Here is a 17,612-nt window from a genome sequence, read left to right as displayed (position 1 = left end):
TCTTGCTCTGAGGTACCTTTTGTCTCTCTTGTTGCTACCTTTATCCACCTTCTGAATCAGTAACACAGAAGTAGTCAATGTACAACAGAAGCATGGCATACATTATGATGTTTGCAGGATTTTTACTCTAGGTATTTTCCTGGAGCCCACCAACACAGACAACTTTTCTATGTGAGCACACAATCTGTGAACAGCATGTCTTCACCTGCCCAATATCTAGATTAAAAAAGCAACCCCACCCATGTTCATGGAAGCACTCTTGCTTTTCTCTCGTATAAAATTCATGAACCCTTCTCTTTCAATTTACACTGACACTTTCCTCCCCCTTCAGTTCATGCTGACAATTTTGTTGTCCTTCTCAATTCCTGTTAATAATCTTCCTTGCAAGCCCAGATCTTAACATGGATGAACTATGCAGTAGGTAGAAAATTTTATAAGATCAGGAACCAGGTCAGCAGCCTTAAGCAATTAGGAGCCAGATTTAGGTGTAGTACCAGAAGTTATACAGAGGGTGGATCCCAGTGCGATGGAATTTGGAAGCATTACTCACTTTCCTCAACGTTTATGCTGCTCCAGGATAAAAAGTGTCATACGCCTGGCTATACCCCAACTAAAGTCATAAATTCATAATGTACCAATCAACAGATAAGAGCATTATGTGCAAATAGAACAAGGGAAAGATTGGAGCTATTATTATATTCTAATGTAATTATATGCATGCTGACAAACTAAAGACTCTTTTTATCTTCACTGCTCGTGATCATTTAAAAACCAGATACCCCATGTGAATTAATGATAATGGTGGGTCTTGAGTTGCATGTAATTTAAGCTGGATATTGTGAAACCCAATATTACAACTCTTTCTGGAGGATACACACATCTGAAATATCATGTGATTTAGCTTAAGCATGCCAACTGTGAAAATGACTAGAATGATTGTTGCTAACTGACAATTTTCCTTATTGCTAACCACAATTTGGACAGCGTTAAGATCAGTTATTGCTTGTTGTCTTCTGCAAATACAAAGATTTTACATTGCAGTTTGGTTAATATTGGTACCTCAGAGCAAGATAGGGTCATGTGGTGTTCTGGAAGTCCTTAGTATTTTTGCTCTGATTGCTGCCCTTGAATATGGATAGGGACCTGTCCAGCCTATAATTCAATATATTTAGCACAGCACAGTTCAAAGAAACTAGCCATGTCATTTAATTTAAAACCACCAAAGTGATTATTGTTCTCGGGTAAAGACTCTTTATTGACAGCTATGTCTAGGTGAATTTCTGAGTAGAATCTGGACTGGGGGAAAGATAAATGATTCTTTGTATTCCTATTGACAGACAACTCTGTGACCAGAAGTTTATATTGGGCTACCTTCCATTAACTCAACAGTCAATCCATAGCCAGCAAAGAATGTTGCGAGTCTGACTCTAAAAGAAGTGTGCATTTATTTTCATGATCCAAAATACATTGAGAGATAGCTCTGGGAAAAAATGGCCTTTTATTGTTTAGATTTATGTCGGACTGGACGGTAGTTTGTAATTACTGTGCCATATACTGTTTGCATTGATAACCATTCATTTACCCGTTCCACATTAAATAATCCATTTGTTAGTTTAGAGCCTGAACCATGATCTGTGCAATTTGCCTCCTCCAGAAGAGAATCATGTGCTGTTTATCCCAGTAGGCCAATGTACAGTGCCAAGGGTTCCCTACTGAATCCATTGGCAGGATTTTACGGTCCCCTGCAGCATATCTGAAGACAGGGAGGTGGGGGCATTGGGCTTGTAAAATGCAGCACATGGCCTGCCTGCCCGTCCTGATCTGTCTCCCATTTTACGGGGGATGGTGGATGCATTGGCTAACCCACCTCTCCTTTGAACTATTAAGGCCCTTAATTGGACAACTAATGGCCACCCAAGTGCCTCATCCTGCCCCGCTGCTATCTTACCTGTGGCAGGGGAAAGCCCATGCCAAATGAGTAGCCTGGCAGCTTTTACTGGATGAGCTGGTGTCAGGCAAAGTGGGGAGATGTCCTTTAAGGGTCCCTGTGCCCAGAGGCAAGCCATACAAAGCCTTATCCCCTTTTGGCTTCTGAAACCTGGCCCTCCACTCCCGTCACTCAGGCTTGCCAGCCAAGCTCTGCCAATAGCCAGGATTGACCTGAAGTCCAGTCTCCATTAGCTCCTCTTCTTCAGATATCAACTGTAGTGCCAGCAGTGGCCACTGCTGGAATCTGGCATTGTTGGGGCTACAGGGCTGCCTTCCAATCCGTTGTCCGCAGCTCTCTAAAGCTCTTCTTCTCCAGATGGGGACGGAAGCCAATTAACACCCCGCTGAACGTCAAATGGCTGCACGGCAGCCAGTATCAACAGGGATGCATTCCCTGTCCACTCTATGGGTGGCGGGGCAGGAAGCCCTACCATCTGAAAAATCGTGCCCCACAGGTTTTCTAATGTTCAATCAGAACCTGTTATTGGGCAAGTAAAGACACATTTGCATCTGATGGGTATATGAGGTCTACTTAAGAGAATAGTCAATGATGCTGCTCTTGAAAGGATCATTTAATCATTAATTTAAATACTAAAAATATGTTGCTAAACATGGAGGAAAATTTCCTTTGCTGCCATTTGTAAATGAAAAATTGTGGATTACTGTCCAAAAGGTTGTTTCTAATTTTATTGCAAAGAGGCAACAGAGAGACTTTCTTCACATGTGCATATAGGCCCTGGCTTTGCAACAGGAGTAGTAGCAAATGCTGAATGTTTTGTTTGAAATTTCACTCAACACTATTTTAAAGGAGGTGGTACACTCTTCTACATTCTCATATGATCTCTTTTTGAAGGGCTGTAATGATGACAGCATTGTAACATATGTTCTTCTTCAGGAAGTTGCTTTAGGGTTCAGTGTTGATCAGACCCATAGTATCTCACAGTATCCAATATTATTCACTCCACCCTAATGAATACTAGCTCAAATACATTTATACTAGGGGATTTAGTGTGTTGGAGGAGGAGGCTACACACAGCACAGCTGAGCAAAAACAGGGTGTTTATAGAGAAGACAAAGGAATTTGGTATCTATTGCCCAGTTTGCGATGGGACCAAGGATCAAAGAACATTTAAATAGTTTGGGGCTTTTAGGTAAATGGCCTGGAGGAATTTTGCTTTGCTTCATAATATGATGTTACTGTTCAGCTTACAACAAGTTAACCAACAAAGGTACACAACCTCACCTTAAATCTTAATTAGGATGATTCTCAGGTGGGGACAACAGACTAGGTATAAGGTTGTTTACTTTTGTACAACACATTAGCACTCAAACAAGGAGGTTTGTTATGGTTTGGTCCTTCCAATATGATAGAATGGGTTTTCATTATTTGTCCCAGCAAGAGACTTGCTTGTACAAGGAATACAGGTCAAGGAGGGAAGCATTTAGTTCAAAATGGAAATTGTCTTTGGCAACTTAGGAGCGGATCTAGAATATTCAGAATACAATCTCTCTGGAGAAAGATATAGAGAAACATATTGGAAGGGCAGAAAGATCCATACTGATCATAACCTAAAAGCATGATCAGTTAGCTTTGGGATAAGTAGCTTGGTAAGTGAGTTGCTTCTTAATAAACTATTTCAAAATCACTTATGAACTCGACCCCATTTTTTGGGTAATTTGTGATTCCAGAAATCAAATCTTATAATACAGAAGACTCGGTTCACATGCATTAATGTTAGGGATACTTCTATAATGAAATTTGGTGCACTGAGGTCCCAATGTTTCTAGATATTGATTTTTGTATGTTGTTCAACAGCAGGTAACATATTGACACAGTGAGGATGTAAAGATCACTAATGATGCTCTTGGGTAATGGCATCATCAATGAGGGCTTGAGGTGTGAACTTAGCAGTGACCAAAATATTTCATGGATCTTCCAGCTCTCTTGGTTGTCTCCTTTTTTGTTCTTTTTTGTATAGTTAACTGTCGTAGTTGACTGACCTCTTACTCCATGGTTATACTTCAAAGGATGGCAAAACTAAAAAGCATGCACATGATGGTCCTGGAGACTTTGGCAAGGTTGTATAGTAAGACCTTCCCTGATCCGCTAAAGTGGAAGCAGCAGGCAACATTAGATTAAAGCTAAAGCATTTCGTAAATATATAAAGTGCAACATTAGCTAGGAAAAAAGTCATGTCTATTAAGGGCCCAAAGGGATACTGTATTTTCCATGTAGAGGCAGAAGCTATGCCTGGAGTATTAAATGAGTACACTGCATCTGTTTTCACAAAGGAAGATGATGTGAAGGTTATACTAAAAAAGAGGGAAGTTATAGACAGGATAGTAATGGATAGAGAAGATGTACTGAAAATATTTGCATAACTTGAAGTTGGTAAATCACCTCGTCCAGATGAAATCATAGGTTGCTGAGATAAGCAAAGGTAGAAGTAGCAGAGGCACTTGTCACTATCTTTTAATCCTCTTTGGATACAGGAGAAATTCCAAAGGAGTGGAAGGTTGCTGACGTTATATCACTTTTCGAGAATGGATAAACCTGAAAACTACAAGCCAGGCTAACATGATTACGTAGACAGAATAGTGATATGGGCAGAAGAATGGCAGATGAAGTTCAATGCACACAAGTGTGAAGTGATGTTCTGCGGAAGACTAATATAGAAAGACATTATAACATAACTCAGGGGTTCTTGACCTTTTTGCTTCTGAGGCCCCCTCTCTCGTATTATAAAAATTCCATGGGCTTCCCTGTAAGACAATTATTTTTTCTATGTAAAAATGAGTTATACAATTAAACATAAATATTTATTGTTATTTGTTTTACTTACTTACTTACTTAGATTTAGTTCCTCCGGTCTCTTACGGGAAAATGGGCAGCAAGACTCCACCACTGGCCCCAGTCCATTGCAATTTCTTTCACTTCAGCCCAAGTGGTGTCCCACTCTTGGACGTCCTCCTTAAATGTACTTTGCCCGGTCTCCTTTGCGCACCCCCCAACCCAATGTATTCTATTACCTAGTGGTAACCATTCTACTGGCACTTTTGACGGGGCATATGTATGGGAGGTGGAGGGCGTGTTCTGCCAGCACCAGTTATCTCTCCGTCATGATGCTCCACAGGCACATCTGATAAGTCCTCTGTACCACTTCCCCGTTAGTGACGCTGTCTCTCCATGTGATGCTCAGGATCCTACATAGGCAACACTGGTGAAAGTTGTCCAACTTGAGTGACACCTTTGTTGTTCTTTACTTACTCCATTTGGAACTTATTGCAGATGCTGAGCAACAATTCTGTAAGAGATGTGAAGATATGCTCCACGATCAAATGTGCATTTTATGGTCAATGCTCATCCTGGCTCGGCAGTTTGTTTTCATTGATGCCATTGCTGAAAATCCAGCTTTGTTTGAGTAAGTTATAATAAACGAGACAAACATTTTCAATGCTGCTAAAGAAAGAGTGCTGCATTCATTGTAATATTCACAACTGGAGCCCTCACTGCCTCTGCTGCCCCGGAGCCCTCATCGTCTCCAGCACACTGAGCCCTCACCATCTCCGCTGACCGGAATCTGCACCATCTCCCGCACCTGGAACCCTCACCGTCTCCCGCACCTGGAACCCTCACCGTCTCCCGCACCTGGAACTCTCACCGTCTCCCACACCTGGAACCCTCACCGTCTCCCGCACCTGGAACCCTCACCGTCTCCCGCACCTGGAACCGTCACCGTCTCCCGCACCTGGAACCCTCACCGTCTGCCGCACCTGGAACCCTCACCTTCTCCCGCACCTGGAACCCTCACCGTCTCCCGCACCTGGAACTCTCACCGTCTCCCGCACCTGGAAATCTCACCATCTCCCGCACCTGGAACCCTCACCGTCTTCCGCACCTGGAACTCTCACCGTCTCCCGCACCTGGAACCCTCACCGTCTCCCGCACCTGGAACCCTCACCGTCTCCCGCACCTGGAACCCTCACCGTCTCCCGCACCTGGAACTCTCACCGTCTCCCGCACCTGGAACCCTCACCGTCTCCCGCACCTGGAACCCTCACCGTCTCCCGCACCTGGAACTCTCACCCTCCCGCACCTGGAACCCTCACCGTCTCCCGCACCTGGAACTCTCACCCTCCCGCACCTGGAACTTTCACCGTCTCCCGCACCTGGAACTCTCACCGTCTCCCGCACCTGGAACTCTCACCCTCCCGCACCTGGAACTCTCACCGTCTTCCGCACCTGGAACTCTCACCGTCTCCCGCACCTGGAACTCTCACCGTCTCCCGCACCTGGAACCCTCACCGTCTCCCGCACCTGGAACCCTCACCGTCTCCCGCACCTGGAACTCTCACTGTCTCCAGTGCCTGCAGCCCTTACCACTTCCGCCGCCCTCACCATCTATGCTGCTCAGAGCCCTCACCCTCTCCAACATTTGGAGCCCTTACTGTCTCCGATGCCCAGAGCCCTCACCCTCTCCAAGCCCAAGAGCCCTCACCTTCTCTGACATCTGGAGCTCTCAGTGCCTCCGAAATGCAGAGTTTTCATTTTCTCCACTGAAACAGATTTATACAAAAGGCCAGCACAGAGGCCCATTTAGCCCATTAAGCCTGTGCTGACTCTTTCAAAGAGCAATTCAGTTAGTTCAACTCTTTCCCCACATCCCTGCAATTTTGCCTGGTTTTTCTCTCAAGAAGGTTCAATTCTGCAGACTCTTCCCACCACTTGCTTTCTGTCCACTGGGGCTTCCTGCTGCCTCTGACTGGGAGCCTATGTAATTCCCTACTGGATGTTTCATTTGTTTACAAGTTCTGGATTTGTTGCTTTGTGATTTCATTACCAAGAGACCCCTGTCTATTGAAATTTCTAGCCCTATGTCATCCAGAAGCAAAGTTGCTGGGTGGGAGGGTGTGTGGGGGGTGAACAGGTGGGGGGTGAGGGGGGCCGGGGGAGGGGGGGAGAGACGGACATTGGGAGAGAATCAGAATAAATCAAACATCACACAATCATAAAACATTTTATTATGAAATCTAAACAGTGAAAACATAATAAAAATAGCGGCAGTTTAGTTTTAATTTAAATTTTGTCACTGAATTTCTGGCTCATGAGAGGATGAGAGGTCAGGCAGGTCACATGACTGGTATGGTGATCAGCATTTGGTAAGAATTGAGTCAATCTGGTGTCCAGGTTGATGGTGTTGGGCAAAGTCACCAGGTGACAACAGCGACAGTGGACTCCTTGAAACCTTCTCATGGATCCATAGGGGACACAAGTTTGAAAAATATAGATAAGCAGAGAGACCTTGGTGTCCATAGGCACAAATCCTTAAATGTAGTAAGTTAATTTGATGAAGAGGGCAAAAAAAAACATGGATTGCTTGGGTTTATAAATAGAGACACTGGGGATAAAATGGATAGCCCCCAAAATTGGGCTGGGGGGGTCAAAATGTATGATTACTCTGCATCCGTTCAAACTTTGTGCTGCCTGCTCATTTGTGATATTGCAGCATGTAACCCAACACTGAGCGTGTTGTTGAGTAACTGCATACCTCAGAAGGGGTCTCAACTTCATGCAAGCCTAGCACCACTTTAAGCTAGCCTGCACCTCTTAAGGTCAAGGAGCATTATGGCTGCAGCAGGGACTGAAACTACTTGAAAAGAGTGGAGGATTAGGAGGAAGTTGCAGAAGTGGCACAACAGGCCAGAGAATGTACTCCAAGGGTCTTGGATGTTATGTTGGAGTCGCTGGTGGAGGAGATGGATAGATGGAGAGCTGTTTTATTGGATAAATTTGGTATGGAATGATTACTTTCAGGATTGTGGCCAAGTAGACGCTGTGATGTTTTGTCACAGAGAGATGGTAAGGCGTGGAACGATTAAGTAATGGGGATCTGGGGTTTCATTCCAGGGGATTGGAGTCTAATGATGCACTGACGGAAAGCCTGTCAATAAAATGGATGTGCCAACTGCTTCCTCCCTTCCTCCGCCTCCTGAGATGCTTGCTGAACTTGTGGTGGAAAGAGCTGTGTCACCAGATTGTGGAGGTGCAAGAGTGCCACCAATCAGAATAGCTGCTCTGGCATATGCTGCGGCATCCTCCAGAATGGTCCAGGTACTGGAACTGTTGCTTCAGCACTCTGATTGTCTGCTCCATATCTTTCCGCATGGTAGTATAGGTCTGAATATACAAATACTGGTCACATGTAATTCAGATGCAGAGGGGAGTCATCAGCCTGGTGTAGAGCAGATAGATCTTGTTGCCAAGCAGCCAGCCTCTGCTTTGATGTGGTGACTAAAAGATTACTGGAATGGCTCAGGAAGAATGAATCATGACAGTTGCCAAGATAGCAGGCATTCAACGGCATTACGTGCTTGCTGTGGTCCCACACCAAACGCGCATTCAGTGAGTGGAAAATTTTGCAATTTCAGTGCATCTCACCATTGAGATGCAGTGCCCACAAAGATATGTGTGTGTAGTTCATGGGACCCAGCACCATGGGGAAGCCCACCATCTTGGTAAAGCCAGGTGTGTCCTCTTCATGTTTCTCTGTTTAGAGAGTTAGAGAGAAGAAAATGAAGTCCCCTCTCCTGGTGTGCAGAAGCTCTGTGACCTCCTGGATGCAGCAGTGGACAGTGAACTGCAAAATGTTTGCTCACCTGTTCCAGATTGGAAAGATCAGTTCATGAAGAAATTGTGACCAATGCCACCTTCACAGCCACTGGCAGCACCGTCCTTGCCTTGCTCTGAGGCTGCAGGTCTGGTTGCAAGAGGTGGCACTGTTCCGTGACCAACTCCTTGGTGAATCACAGCTGCTGAACACACTGCTCCATGCTTAGGTGCAGGATGAACAAGTGTTCCCAGCAGACCCTAGATGGATATGGTCTTCTGTTGTGAGCCCTTCGCCCCCTCCGCCTCATCTCTCTGCAAGCATCTTGTCTACTTGGCTGCATCTGCTTCATCTTCCTCTGATGCTGCAGTGCAAGGGGGACTGCCACTAAAGCCCCCAGGACTGGGAGCAAGTCATGTGCTCAGAGACCTCGCAGTTGCTATGAACACCTTCACAACGTCCTGCCAAATTTACCAACTTTTCTGGATTCCTCCAAACACCCAGTACTTCCAAAAACTCATCATGAGCCAGTAGAAAATCACAAGCTACCAACTGAAAATTGAATGACTATTCCTTCAAATAACACTGGTGAAAGGGTCCCTCCACACTTAAGGAAAATCTAAAGACCATAGAAAGGGTATAACGGTGGTTTACCTGGATATTAGCAGAGATGGAAGCTTCAGTTATGAGGAGAGATTGGACTGTTTTCCTCGGAACTGAGAAGGTTAAGCTGCCATCATATAGAGACTTTCAAGGCAATGAGAGATTTTGATAATGTAAATAGGTAAAAAAATTTCCTCTGGAGGATGTGTCAATACCTAGAGATCATAGATTCAAAATCATTGGAAAAAGACCTAGTGGGGAGACCAGGAAAAAATTTTCACTCAGTTGTCAGGATCTAGATCGGCCTTCCTGAAAATGAGGAACCTACAGAGCAATAGGCAAAAAGCGGGGTGTGGGACTAAGCTCAACTGCAAAATACCATCAGCACAGGGACAATGGACCAAATGGCCTCCTCAGTGCTATACATTTCTATGATTCTATAAAGATGCCTATTGTACATAAGCGTATTAACCTGGCAGATGCATCATCATTGGCTTCTGTTTGTAGAAAGGTATCATGCCCTGTGGCTCGTGAAGGTGGCCGTGGCCTCCTAGCAGCCAACCCTGGAACCCTTCCTTCTGGATCATAGACAGTAAAGTCCCACAGTTCTCCACTTCTTATTGCATAATTTTTTTCACCTGCGCAAATGTCCTTGTACACACAATCACTGACTGCAGTCCCAAATCTTTGCCTATCCCCCATTTAAGCAAACTAAAAACGAGTTCTTGTAACAAGCCAGTTCTTTCTGTACGTGTGTGAGAGAGACACCAACAGGGGGAAAGAAAAAATGCAGGTTAGCTGTGTACGTGCACACATTTATACAGAGATGTTCTTATAAGCAAGAGGTTTGTTAAACAGTGTATGTTTCTCCCATTTGTTACAGCCTGTCTCTTTGATTGCTCTCAGCTTTTGCTCCGGCCTGCCAACCAATGAGGGTCCCTGTTGTATCGGCAGCTTCTCGACCTCGTCCACACAGGAGAGAGAGGAGCTCTGCAGCAGCAACAGCTTCTCCTTCAATCCTCCCAACTGTCACTTGCACAACAACCAGCAACAGAACAACAAGCAGCGACGTTTTAAATATATTACTGCAAGAAAGAGTGGACAATAATGTGTTGTCAATAACTTGGAGAGAGAGAGAGAAGCCTAGTCCTTTAAACCCAGCTTTCTCATCTCTCTCCCTGTAACGGTGGAGTGAAAGGAATCAGCTCGGGGTTCAGGCCTTCCTAAGGATCAGCTGATGTCTTCAGTACAGGAAAGTCAGAGAGAAAGAAACCTGATTAACATCCAAGTTGGAACCTATCTCATTCACTACCATTATAAAGTATATTCACCGTACGCGATTTTGTCCTTTGCAAGAACTCGTAGGAATGTAACCCCCGTGAACAGCAGGACTTTATTGTAATACAGGCACTGTGGATACAGGCACTGTGGACTGCCTTAAAATAAATGCTTTATAACTACCGTCTGAGAAGCAGATCCTATCCTGATGGTTACTGATGAGCTGTACATTGATGGGAATGATAAATCTTGCAGTTCATCAATGCACTGGAAATACAAGTAGGAACTCATGAAACCACCTGGGTGCCAATCAATATTGCCAAAGTCTTTGGAGAATCATATTATTTGGAAAAAAAATAGTCTCGTACTGTTGATGGGGATACAATAACATTGTTTGTTTGGCCAAATAAGGAAATATCCACTTGCTTGATCAATCTGTGCATTGTGGATTGACTTCAGCTGCTAATGTGCCTCCAGCCTATACAAATAAGCCTAAAACATGTAAATGCAGGTCTGAAATACAATGACAGCCAAAGCCAATGCCATACCTGTGACAAATCTTCTGCCTAGATATTCCAATTCTAAAGCAAGAATGGGTGCAGACAATATGCTTCTTCTTAATTTCTCCTCTTTTTCTTCCAAATGACAAAGTTATTTGATAGGAATATTCACAGTAGAAGGATAAATTTCAGCACCACAACTCTTTGCGATTAGTGTAGAAAGAGAAAAGAAAACAAAGAAAGGACCTACTATATTCTTTTCCTCTGGGCTGCAAAAATCAAAGTAGATAAAGATATATATTGGGCTCCCTTGAAAGGCCTACGAGCCCAACCTCGTCTCTGTGGATGTTCACTGTATGTGTTCATGATGACCACATTATATTCTGAGCATGAATTGCAGGAAAAGGCGTGTGCACTTGCTGCATACATTTAAATGAAGGTTTCACCAGTTGTCTGAACAAGCAGAAAATCCATGCTTTAGACCCTTATGTGTCACAGGGTGATCCCATTCTACTGCCACAATTCTGGCACAATCCCTGGAGAAACAGCATAATTATCAACTTTTTAGCCACTAATGTTTCCCCAGGTGTCCTGCCAAAGTTGTAGATCAAAGTTGTAGATTAGGACAGTCTGTGGGGAAATTCCACAAGATGTTTAAATTCAGTGTTCTGGAAATAATGCACCAACACAAATTTTATTAACAACACAAAATCACTGAAGTTGCACTCTTGTTTTGAAACAATGTTAGAACTGTATTAAACAGAATTGCATTTTAAGGATGTCTCCGGCTGCTCCAAGCCTGGAGACCTCAGGTGCCTTCTACACTTGAAGCTCCTCATACTTACTGGCATGCCTGTGAAGGTAACTGGTGGAGATTGCCAAGAGATGCTGAATCCATTGCTGGTAGGAGTAAACTTTGATCCAGGAATGTTGACAGGTGCTGTGGCCTGTTGGAAAAAGTGGTATTGTAAGGAGTCAACATTTCCCAGGAAGGAGCTGAAATCTTTCAGTACAAGTGCTTTTTATCATAGCTCCATTCACATGGGGTAAAACATTCCATTTGGGCCACTTTTAAGATCAGTGGCTTATATCTGGAAACTATCTGTGTTAAATCCTTGTGAAATAAATGATCAGATATTAGGTTTTGCCTGTAAAGGAAGTTCTATTGTTTACTTGTCTCAAAAATCAGCTCTGTAGACAGAAGTCTGATGCTCAAGTATTGCAGGGTAAATTAGAAATGCTTTTTTTATACTCCTTGTGTCACTGCTTCTGAAACTGCTGGTCTTGTGCATGCAGAATGTAAACTTGCCCAGGCTCACTAAAACGAGCTACTAGGAAGATCCACCTTCGCAGGTTTCCTGGGCTGCTGGTTGTACTAAGTCTCAGGTCTTTTACATCTGGTGTTCAGCTAACTGCAGAAGTGAAACCTGCACTTTGAGAACGAGCAGCATTAGCACACATCACACTCAAAGCAAAAGCAACTTTAGAAAATGCAGATTAGCTGCAGATTTTGACACTACAGGCAGAATTTCCTGCTCTACTGCCCTGCTTAAAAAAGCAAGATGAATATAACGCAATAGCTAGTTATGCCAATTTACCATCAGTCCTGAAAGTCGCAACTTCATCCAAGGAGCTCCAGTCAGAAATAGGTGGGAGGCTCCTGCATATTTGCAAATCAGGATCAGAAGTTATAACCTCAACACCATTTTTCCTTACCACCAGTTCCTGCTCCCAACCACCAATCCACCAGGCGCAGTATAAATTGTGAGGTCGCCAATCCCAGTAAAAATTAAAAGGATCATCAGCTGGAGTGAGGGAAAGCTGGATGGAGGTTATTGGGACATTTTTATGTCTATTACTTGGAGGTTTGAGTCTTAAATACTTCTAACTCAAACCTAATTGCTACTCTAGGTTCTGCACACAAGATAACTGCTGTTTCAAAGTGATGATTGCGTTCACCCCTGATATTCACACCTTGTCTCTTTAAGGCACCTTCACATTTCAGCCACCTGACTGTCTGCCACCAGATCAGCAAACTACCTACTGGAGTGCACGTTTTGAGGTGGCATCTTCCTAATCACATTATGAGGACTCAAGACCATATATCAGGGGAAGTTAGACAAGCATATGAGGAAGAAGAGAATTGATGGTTACGATAGTAGGTCTAGATGAGAAAAGGTGGGAGGAGGCTTGAGTGGAACATAAACGCCGGCATGTGCTGGTAGGGCCAGATGGCCTGTTTATGTGTTGTACATCCTGTATTTTCTATACTCTATTACAATTTTTTTGCATCAATATTTCCATATTCCTTATGTAGATCCTTTAAGTCCATTAATTTCCTTATTGGGTGAAATCTCCTGATAGTTTATTTTCAGGCTTTGGCTCCAACCCTGCAAAGATCTGCAGTGCGCACTCTGACAGGATCTTCTGGGAGGAGGCCTCCTCATTGGCTGCCTCCGTGTCCACTGTCCATTTAAAGATAGGGGTTGGTTTTCTGAGATTGAAGGCTCAATCAGCGGGCCTACAGATTGGCTGGCAGCCCCAATGGGAGAGGTGGGCACTACTCAGGCAGAAAGCAGAGCACAAGGGTGCTTCAAATTGGAGATGTTCTCATAAGCATTAATAAAATTGCAAAAATAAAGAGCCCAAAGTGGGTGGAGCCATCGGAGTGGAGGGGGGAACCCTGGTGGAGGATTCCTTTCCTGCTGAGAGGCATGGGACCTCCAACTCTGATGGCCTCCTGACCTGCCATTGGGAGGCAGTTTCACAGAGCTGCTGGGCTCTGCACACAGCAGGTCCTCTCTGACACCGGGAAGATCCTAGCAGATTCCTCCCCGCCCCTTTCATTAGTCACTTTATTGACCTAAGGACTACCCGCTGCTATCAAGTAGCTAGCTGCTGCCAAAGTTCACCTGCTTCCAGCAAGATTCCTGAATGGTGGGAACATGTTGGGGTGCTGCCCTGACACCCTTATCTCGGATCTTGATCTCCAACCTGCCTCTGCTGAACTGGGAAGATTACGCCCATCATCTCCTGTTTGAAAGCTTCCCTTCTTTGTCCAGTATCTAATCAGCACATTTTTATTTCTAATTTATTTGGGTTTGTCCCCATTATGTGACTGAAGCTGGTTGTTTCAAATTAAATACATTTACCTTCAGCTGCTCCCTCTCTTTTCCCATTTTTCTAAAGAATCTAATGATATTAGAGTCACCGTTTCCTAAGTGTTGCCTTATTCTTAATATACTTACTTGCCTCAGTTCATTTCCTAGAACTTGATCCAGTATTACCTCTTTCTTTGTCGAACTAAAATATTCTGGAAGCAATTTTCACTTTGGAGACAGACAGAAAGCATGGATCAGCCATGAAAGTCAGTGGAAAGGGGAATTGGGCAGGATGTGTAATGGGCTGCTAATCTGCAGATACCCATTTTCCACCTGCAGATTAATTAAAAATGAACAGATTCAGCTTGATATATCCTTATCTAGTACTCTAATGAATGTCTGATGAACAAATCTTTTTCTTTATTCTATCCTCTTGAGGATCTTGTAACCAAGAATGCTTAGCTCCCAAGCCTCAGTCTCTACTGAATCTTGCTTTTATATTTTTCATAGTACTTTGTGCATTTATGTACATAAAACTCAAACATACCTCTGTACGTTCAGTAATTCTACTTTTTATTGACTTTTTTGTCTTATTTTCTTTAGCTCATTCTTGCTATTGTCTTACTTTTTTCTACATCCTTCATTACTCAGGTTGCCGTACTCAAGACAATCTGTAAGACAGGGTTGAAAGTTGTCATGATTGGTGGCAGCTACCTGAGATACTGAATTACACTGGTAAAAAAATGTGGTTCGAGACATTTAAAATTTAAAAGTGAATGGAACAGAAGCAATAATAACTAAAATGTTGACTAGATCAGAAAAGGAAAAATTAAAATGGCACCTTGAGTGGGGAAAGAAAGTGTAAGGAAGAGAGAATTCTTTCTGAAGGAGGGAGAGTTACAGCTGAGAGAGAGATTCAACCAGAGAAAGAAGAGTAGTGTGGACTGAAAGAAGAGCAACATGAAAGGAAGGAGAGCAAGGATAGGATGAAGGGAGGCTGCAGGAAGAGGGAACAATGCAAATTCAAGGCCAAGAAGGATCAGTAGAGACAGCACAAATTCGATGAGGCAGAGAAATACCTGTGGTCTGTGTGCTCCCAGTGAGCAAAGTTCCATGCCAGGAGTTTGAATTTTTTAAATCCACCCTACTGTGGCTTTTTTTTTTGTAAAAGGGGAAGAAATGTCACCGTTTTTTTAAAACTGACAGGATTACATTGTGAAAAGGTGCAAATCCTAAAAGTGCGATTTCACTTGTGGGAATGAAAGATTAACAACCATTAATAAACACATTTGTAGCAATGCTTTTCCTATAACTAACAAGCTACTTAACAGTTATACATTATCCCTGCACTAGGATAATTCAATAAAGATTGTGAAAAGACTAATTTTCACTTTAGCCCCTGGCTGCACCAGTAAATGCTTTAATGAAACACTGCAAATTGATTCCTGGTTGAGGAAAATTAGCCTTAACTATGCTACAGAGTGGAAGGATGGATTAAACGGTCCTTTTAGAGTCCAATAAATGTTAAAGGTATATTGGCCTTGTAGATTAATGAAGTGGTTGGTTTTAGGCTGAGCTCCAGGGTCCTCCGGATTCAGCATCGAGACAATTTAAATATGTTGGTGGATGAGTTATCTCTGTTCTTATGGAGTCAGCAATTGCTGAGTTGAATCTTAAAATGCTGTCTGCGGCAGGTGGATGGCTGAACAGCATACAAGATCGAGAGAGAGAGAAGGTGGAAGAGAGAGAGAGAGAAAGAAAGAGAGAGAGAGAGGGAAGGTGGGAGAGAGAGAGAGAGAGAGAGAGAATGTCCCACTCAAGGATCCTGCCTCTTCAGTGTCTCTTCTGCTTTTGCGGCCTGGAGAAAAACCGTTTCTTGAACATAAAAGAGAGTTAGTTGACTTGTCATATGATCCTCCCTCTTCAACTGACCAGTTATCCAAACATGGTCATAGCTAGTGGATCCATAATTTATATGATTAGATTATAGCTGGGTGAATTCCTTTCTCAGCCAAAGTTCATTGCCTGAGGTGATTACATTTAATGTGTAGTCCCCACCCAGGTGAATACACCAGATGATTTTCTGTATGTTCTGTTAATGAGTTTACAGATGATCCAATTCACATTCCTTCAAGATAATTGTCTCTGATGGGGTTTTCTAGACCTATCCTGGCCTCTAAGACTCAAGCTTGCCCTATTTAACTTCTGTGGATTCTATGCTGGCTTCCTTTCAATAACTGGCTTTCCTTTAGCCTCCTTAATCCCTACTAGCCCTATCACCCGGTGTATGAATTTTGAAAATTCCTTAGCTCTCTCTCTAGCTGAGCAGAATTTTGCTTGTTACCTTCAGTTTCCCCAGTCTCCATGGACTTCTCTGGATTCTCTGGACACAGTACCGTGTGTCCAGCTAAGTCAATGTCCAGGGAGAGGTTGCCTTCCTGCATTGGTAAGTTAGGAATGACCCCACCCATCACTACCCTGGTAACTAACTTACTCTGCAGGTAAACGTTAGCTAATGGAACCTTCACGCATTTGCCAGTAAGCTCTTTTATCAATGCTGTGGTACTCATTTTGCTTTCGGGCAGTATCTCCACAACCTTTGCTACAAGTAGTGTTTGGAGAAAATCAGTGTCCCTGAGGATGTTTCTCTCTTCTCCAGGTGCTTGGGATACAAAAGGAGTCTTCTTCCCTTTCTGTAAAAAATCCTGGTAGGTGTACTGGTCCTCTGCTACATTAGAACATAGGCTTATGACTTTCAAGGCAACAGACACTGTCTTGTCTGCAGTGCATGCCTGTTGGTCTTTTGGAATGCCAACAATTTTCTCTATGTGTCCAGGCTCTCCCCACTGCAAACATACTGGGTGCCCCTGCCAGTTTACCATTTTTGTTCCTTCTTTTAAAAGTTGGAGACAGATCTGTTTTTTCTTGTCTACTCTCCTTTCCTCCTGAGCCTATTTTGGCTTTGTCTATGTCCCTCCTATCTCTCCCTAGCCAGTAAGAGTTACCAGATTCCAGTTTACTTTCAGTTAGTGTGTGTGTGTTAATTCATATCTTGTCTGCTATGATGGTTGCCTGTCTGGCTTTGGGGATTCTTTGTTCCTCCACATGGGTCTTTATGGAAAGGGGAAGTGAGTGTTTGAACTCTTCAAGGAGAAGCACATCTTTGAGGTTCTCATGGGTGGGATCTATCTTAAGCATCTGTATCCAATGATTCAAAGCAGGTTGCTTAACCCTTTCAAACTCAATGTAAGTTTGTTCAGGTCATTTATGGAAAGTTCTGAATTTTTGTGGTACCCCTACCCACTGTTCCCCGGTACCAGCTAATATGCACTCAGGATGGCATTTTGGTCATCTCATGGTTTGACGAACTCTTGTTGGACAATAAGGAATCATGGGTTTTTCCTATTAATTTGCTTTGCAGTAGAAGACTCCAGCCTCTGCTGGCCACTTTAATTTCTTTGCAAGCTTTACAAATGAGATTGAAAAATGCTTTCACAATCCCCTCATCAAATTCACTGGGTACAGAGGATCTT

General features: G+C 43.5%; 1 protein-coding gene across 2 annotated transcripts in view; it reads right to left on the bottom strand.

Moving 5' to 3' along the window:
* znf704 (zinc finger protein 704) overlaps nucleotides 1–17,612 on the bottom strand; it is a 266,441-nt gene that overhangs the window by 25,882 nt on the left and 222,947 nt on the right. For both annotated transcript variants that reach the window (XR_005943277.1, XM_041189185.1), the window contains exon 7: nucleotides 11,824–11,925. Coding sequence is in view for 1 of the 2 variants with exons in the window: in XM_041189185.1 (XP_041045119.1) it covers nucleotides 11,824–11,925 (102 nt within the window). In the remaining variant the exon portion in view is untranslated. The remainder of the gene's footprint in view (nucleotides 1–11,823; nucleotides 11,926–17,612) is intronic.

The sequence above is a fragment of the Carcharodon carcharias genome, chromosome 6, assembly GCF_017639515.1.
Source record: "Carcharodon carcharias isolate sCarCar2 chromosome 6, sCarCar2.pri, whole genome shotgun sequence".
Taxonomy (NCBI): Eukaryota; Metazoa; Chordata; class Chondrichthyes; order Lamniformes; family Lamnidae; genus Carcharodon; species Carcharodon carcharias.
The sequence above is the reverse complement of the archived record's forward strand: the minus strand, read 5'-3'. Positions and strand labels throughout refer to the sequence as shown.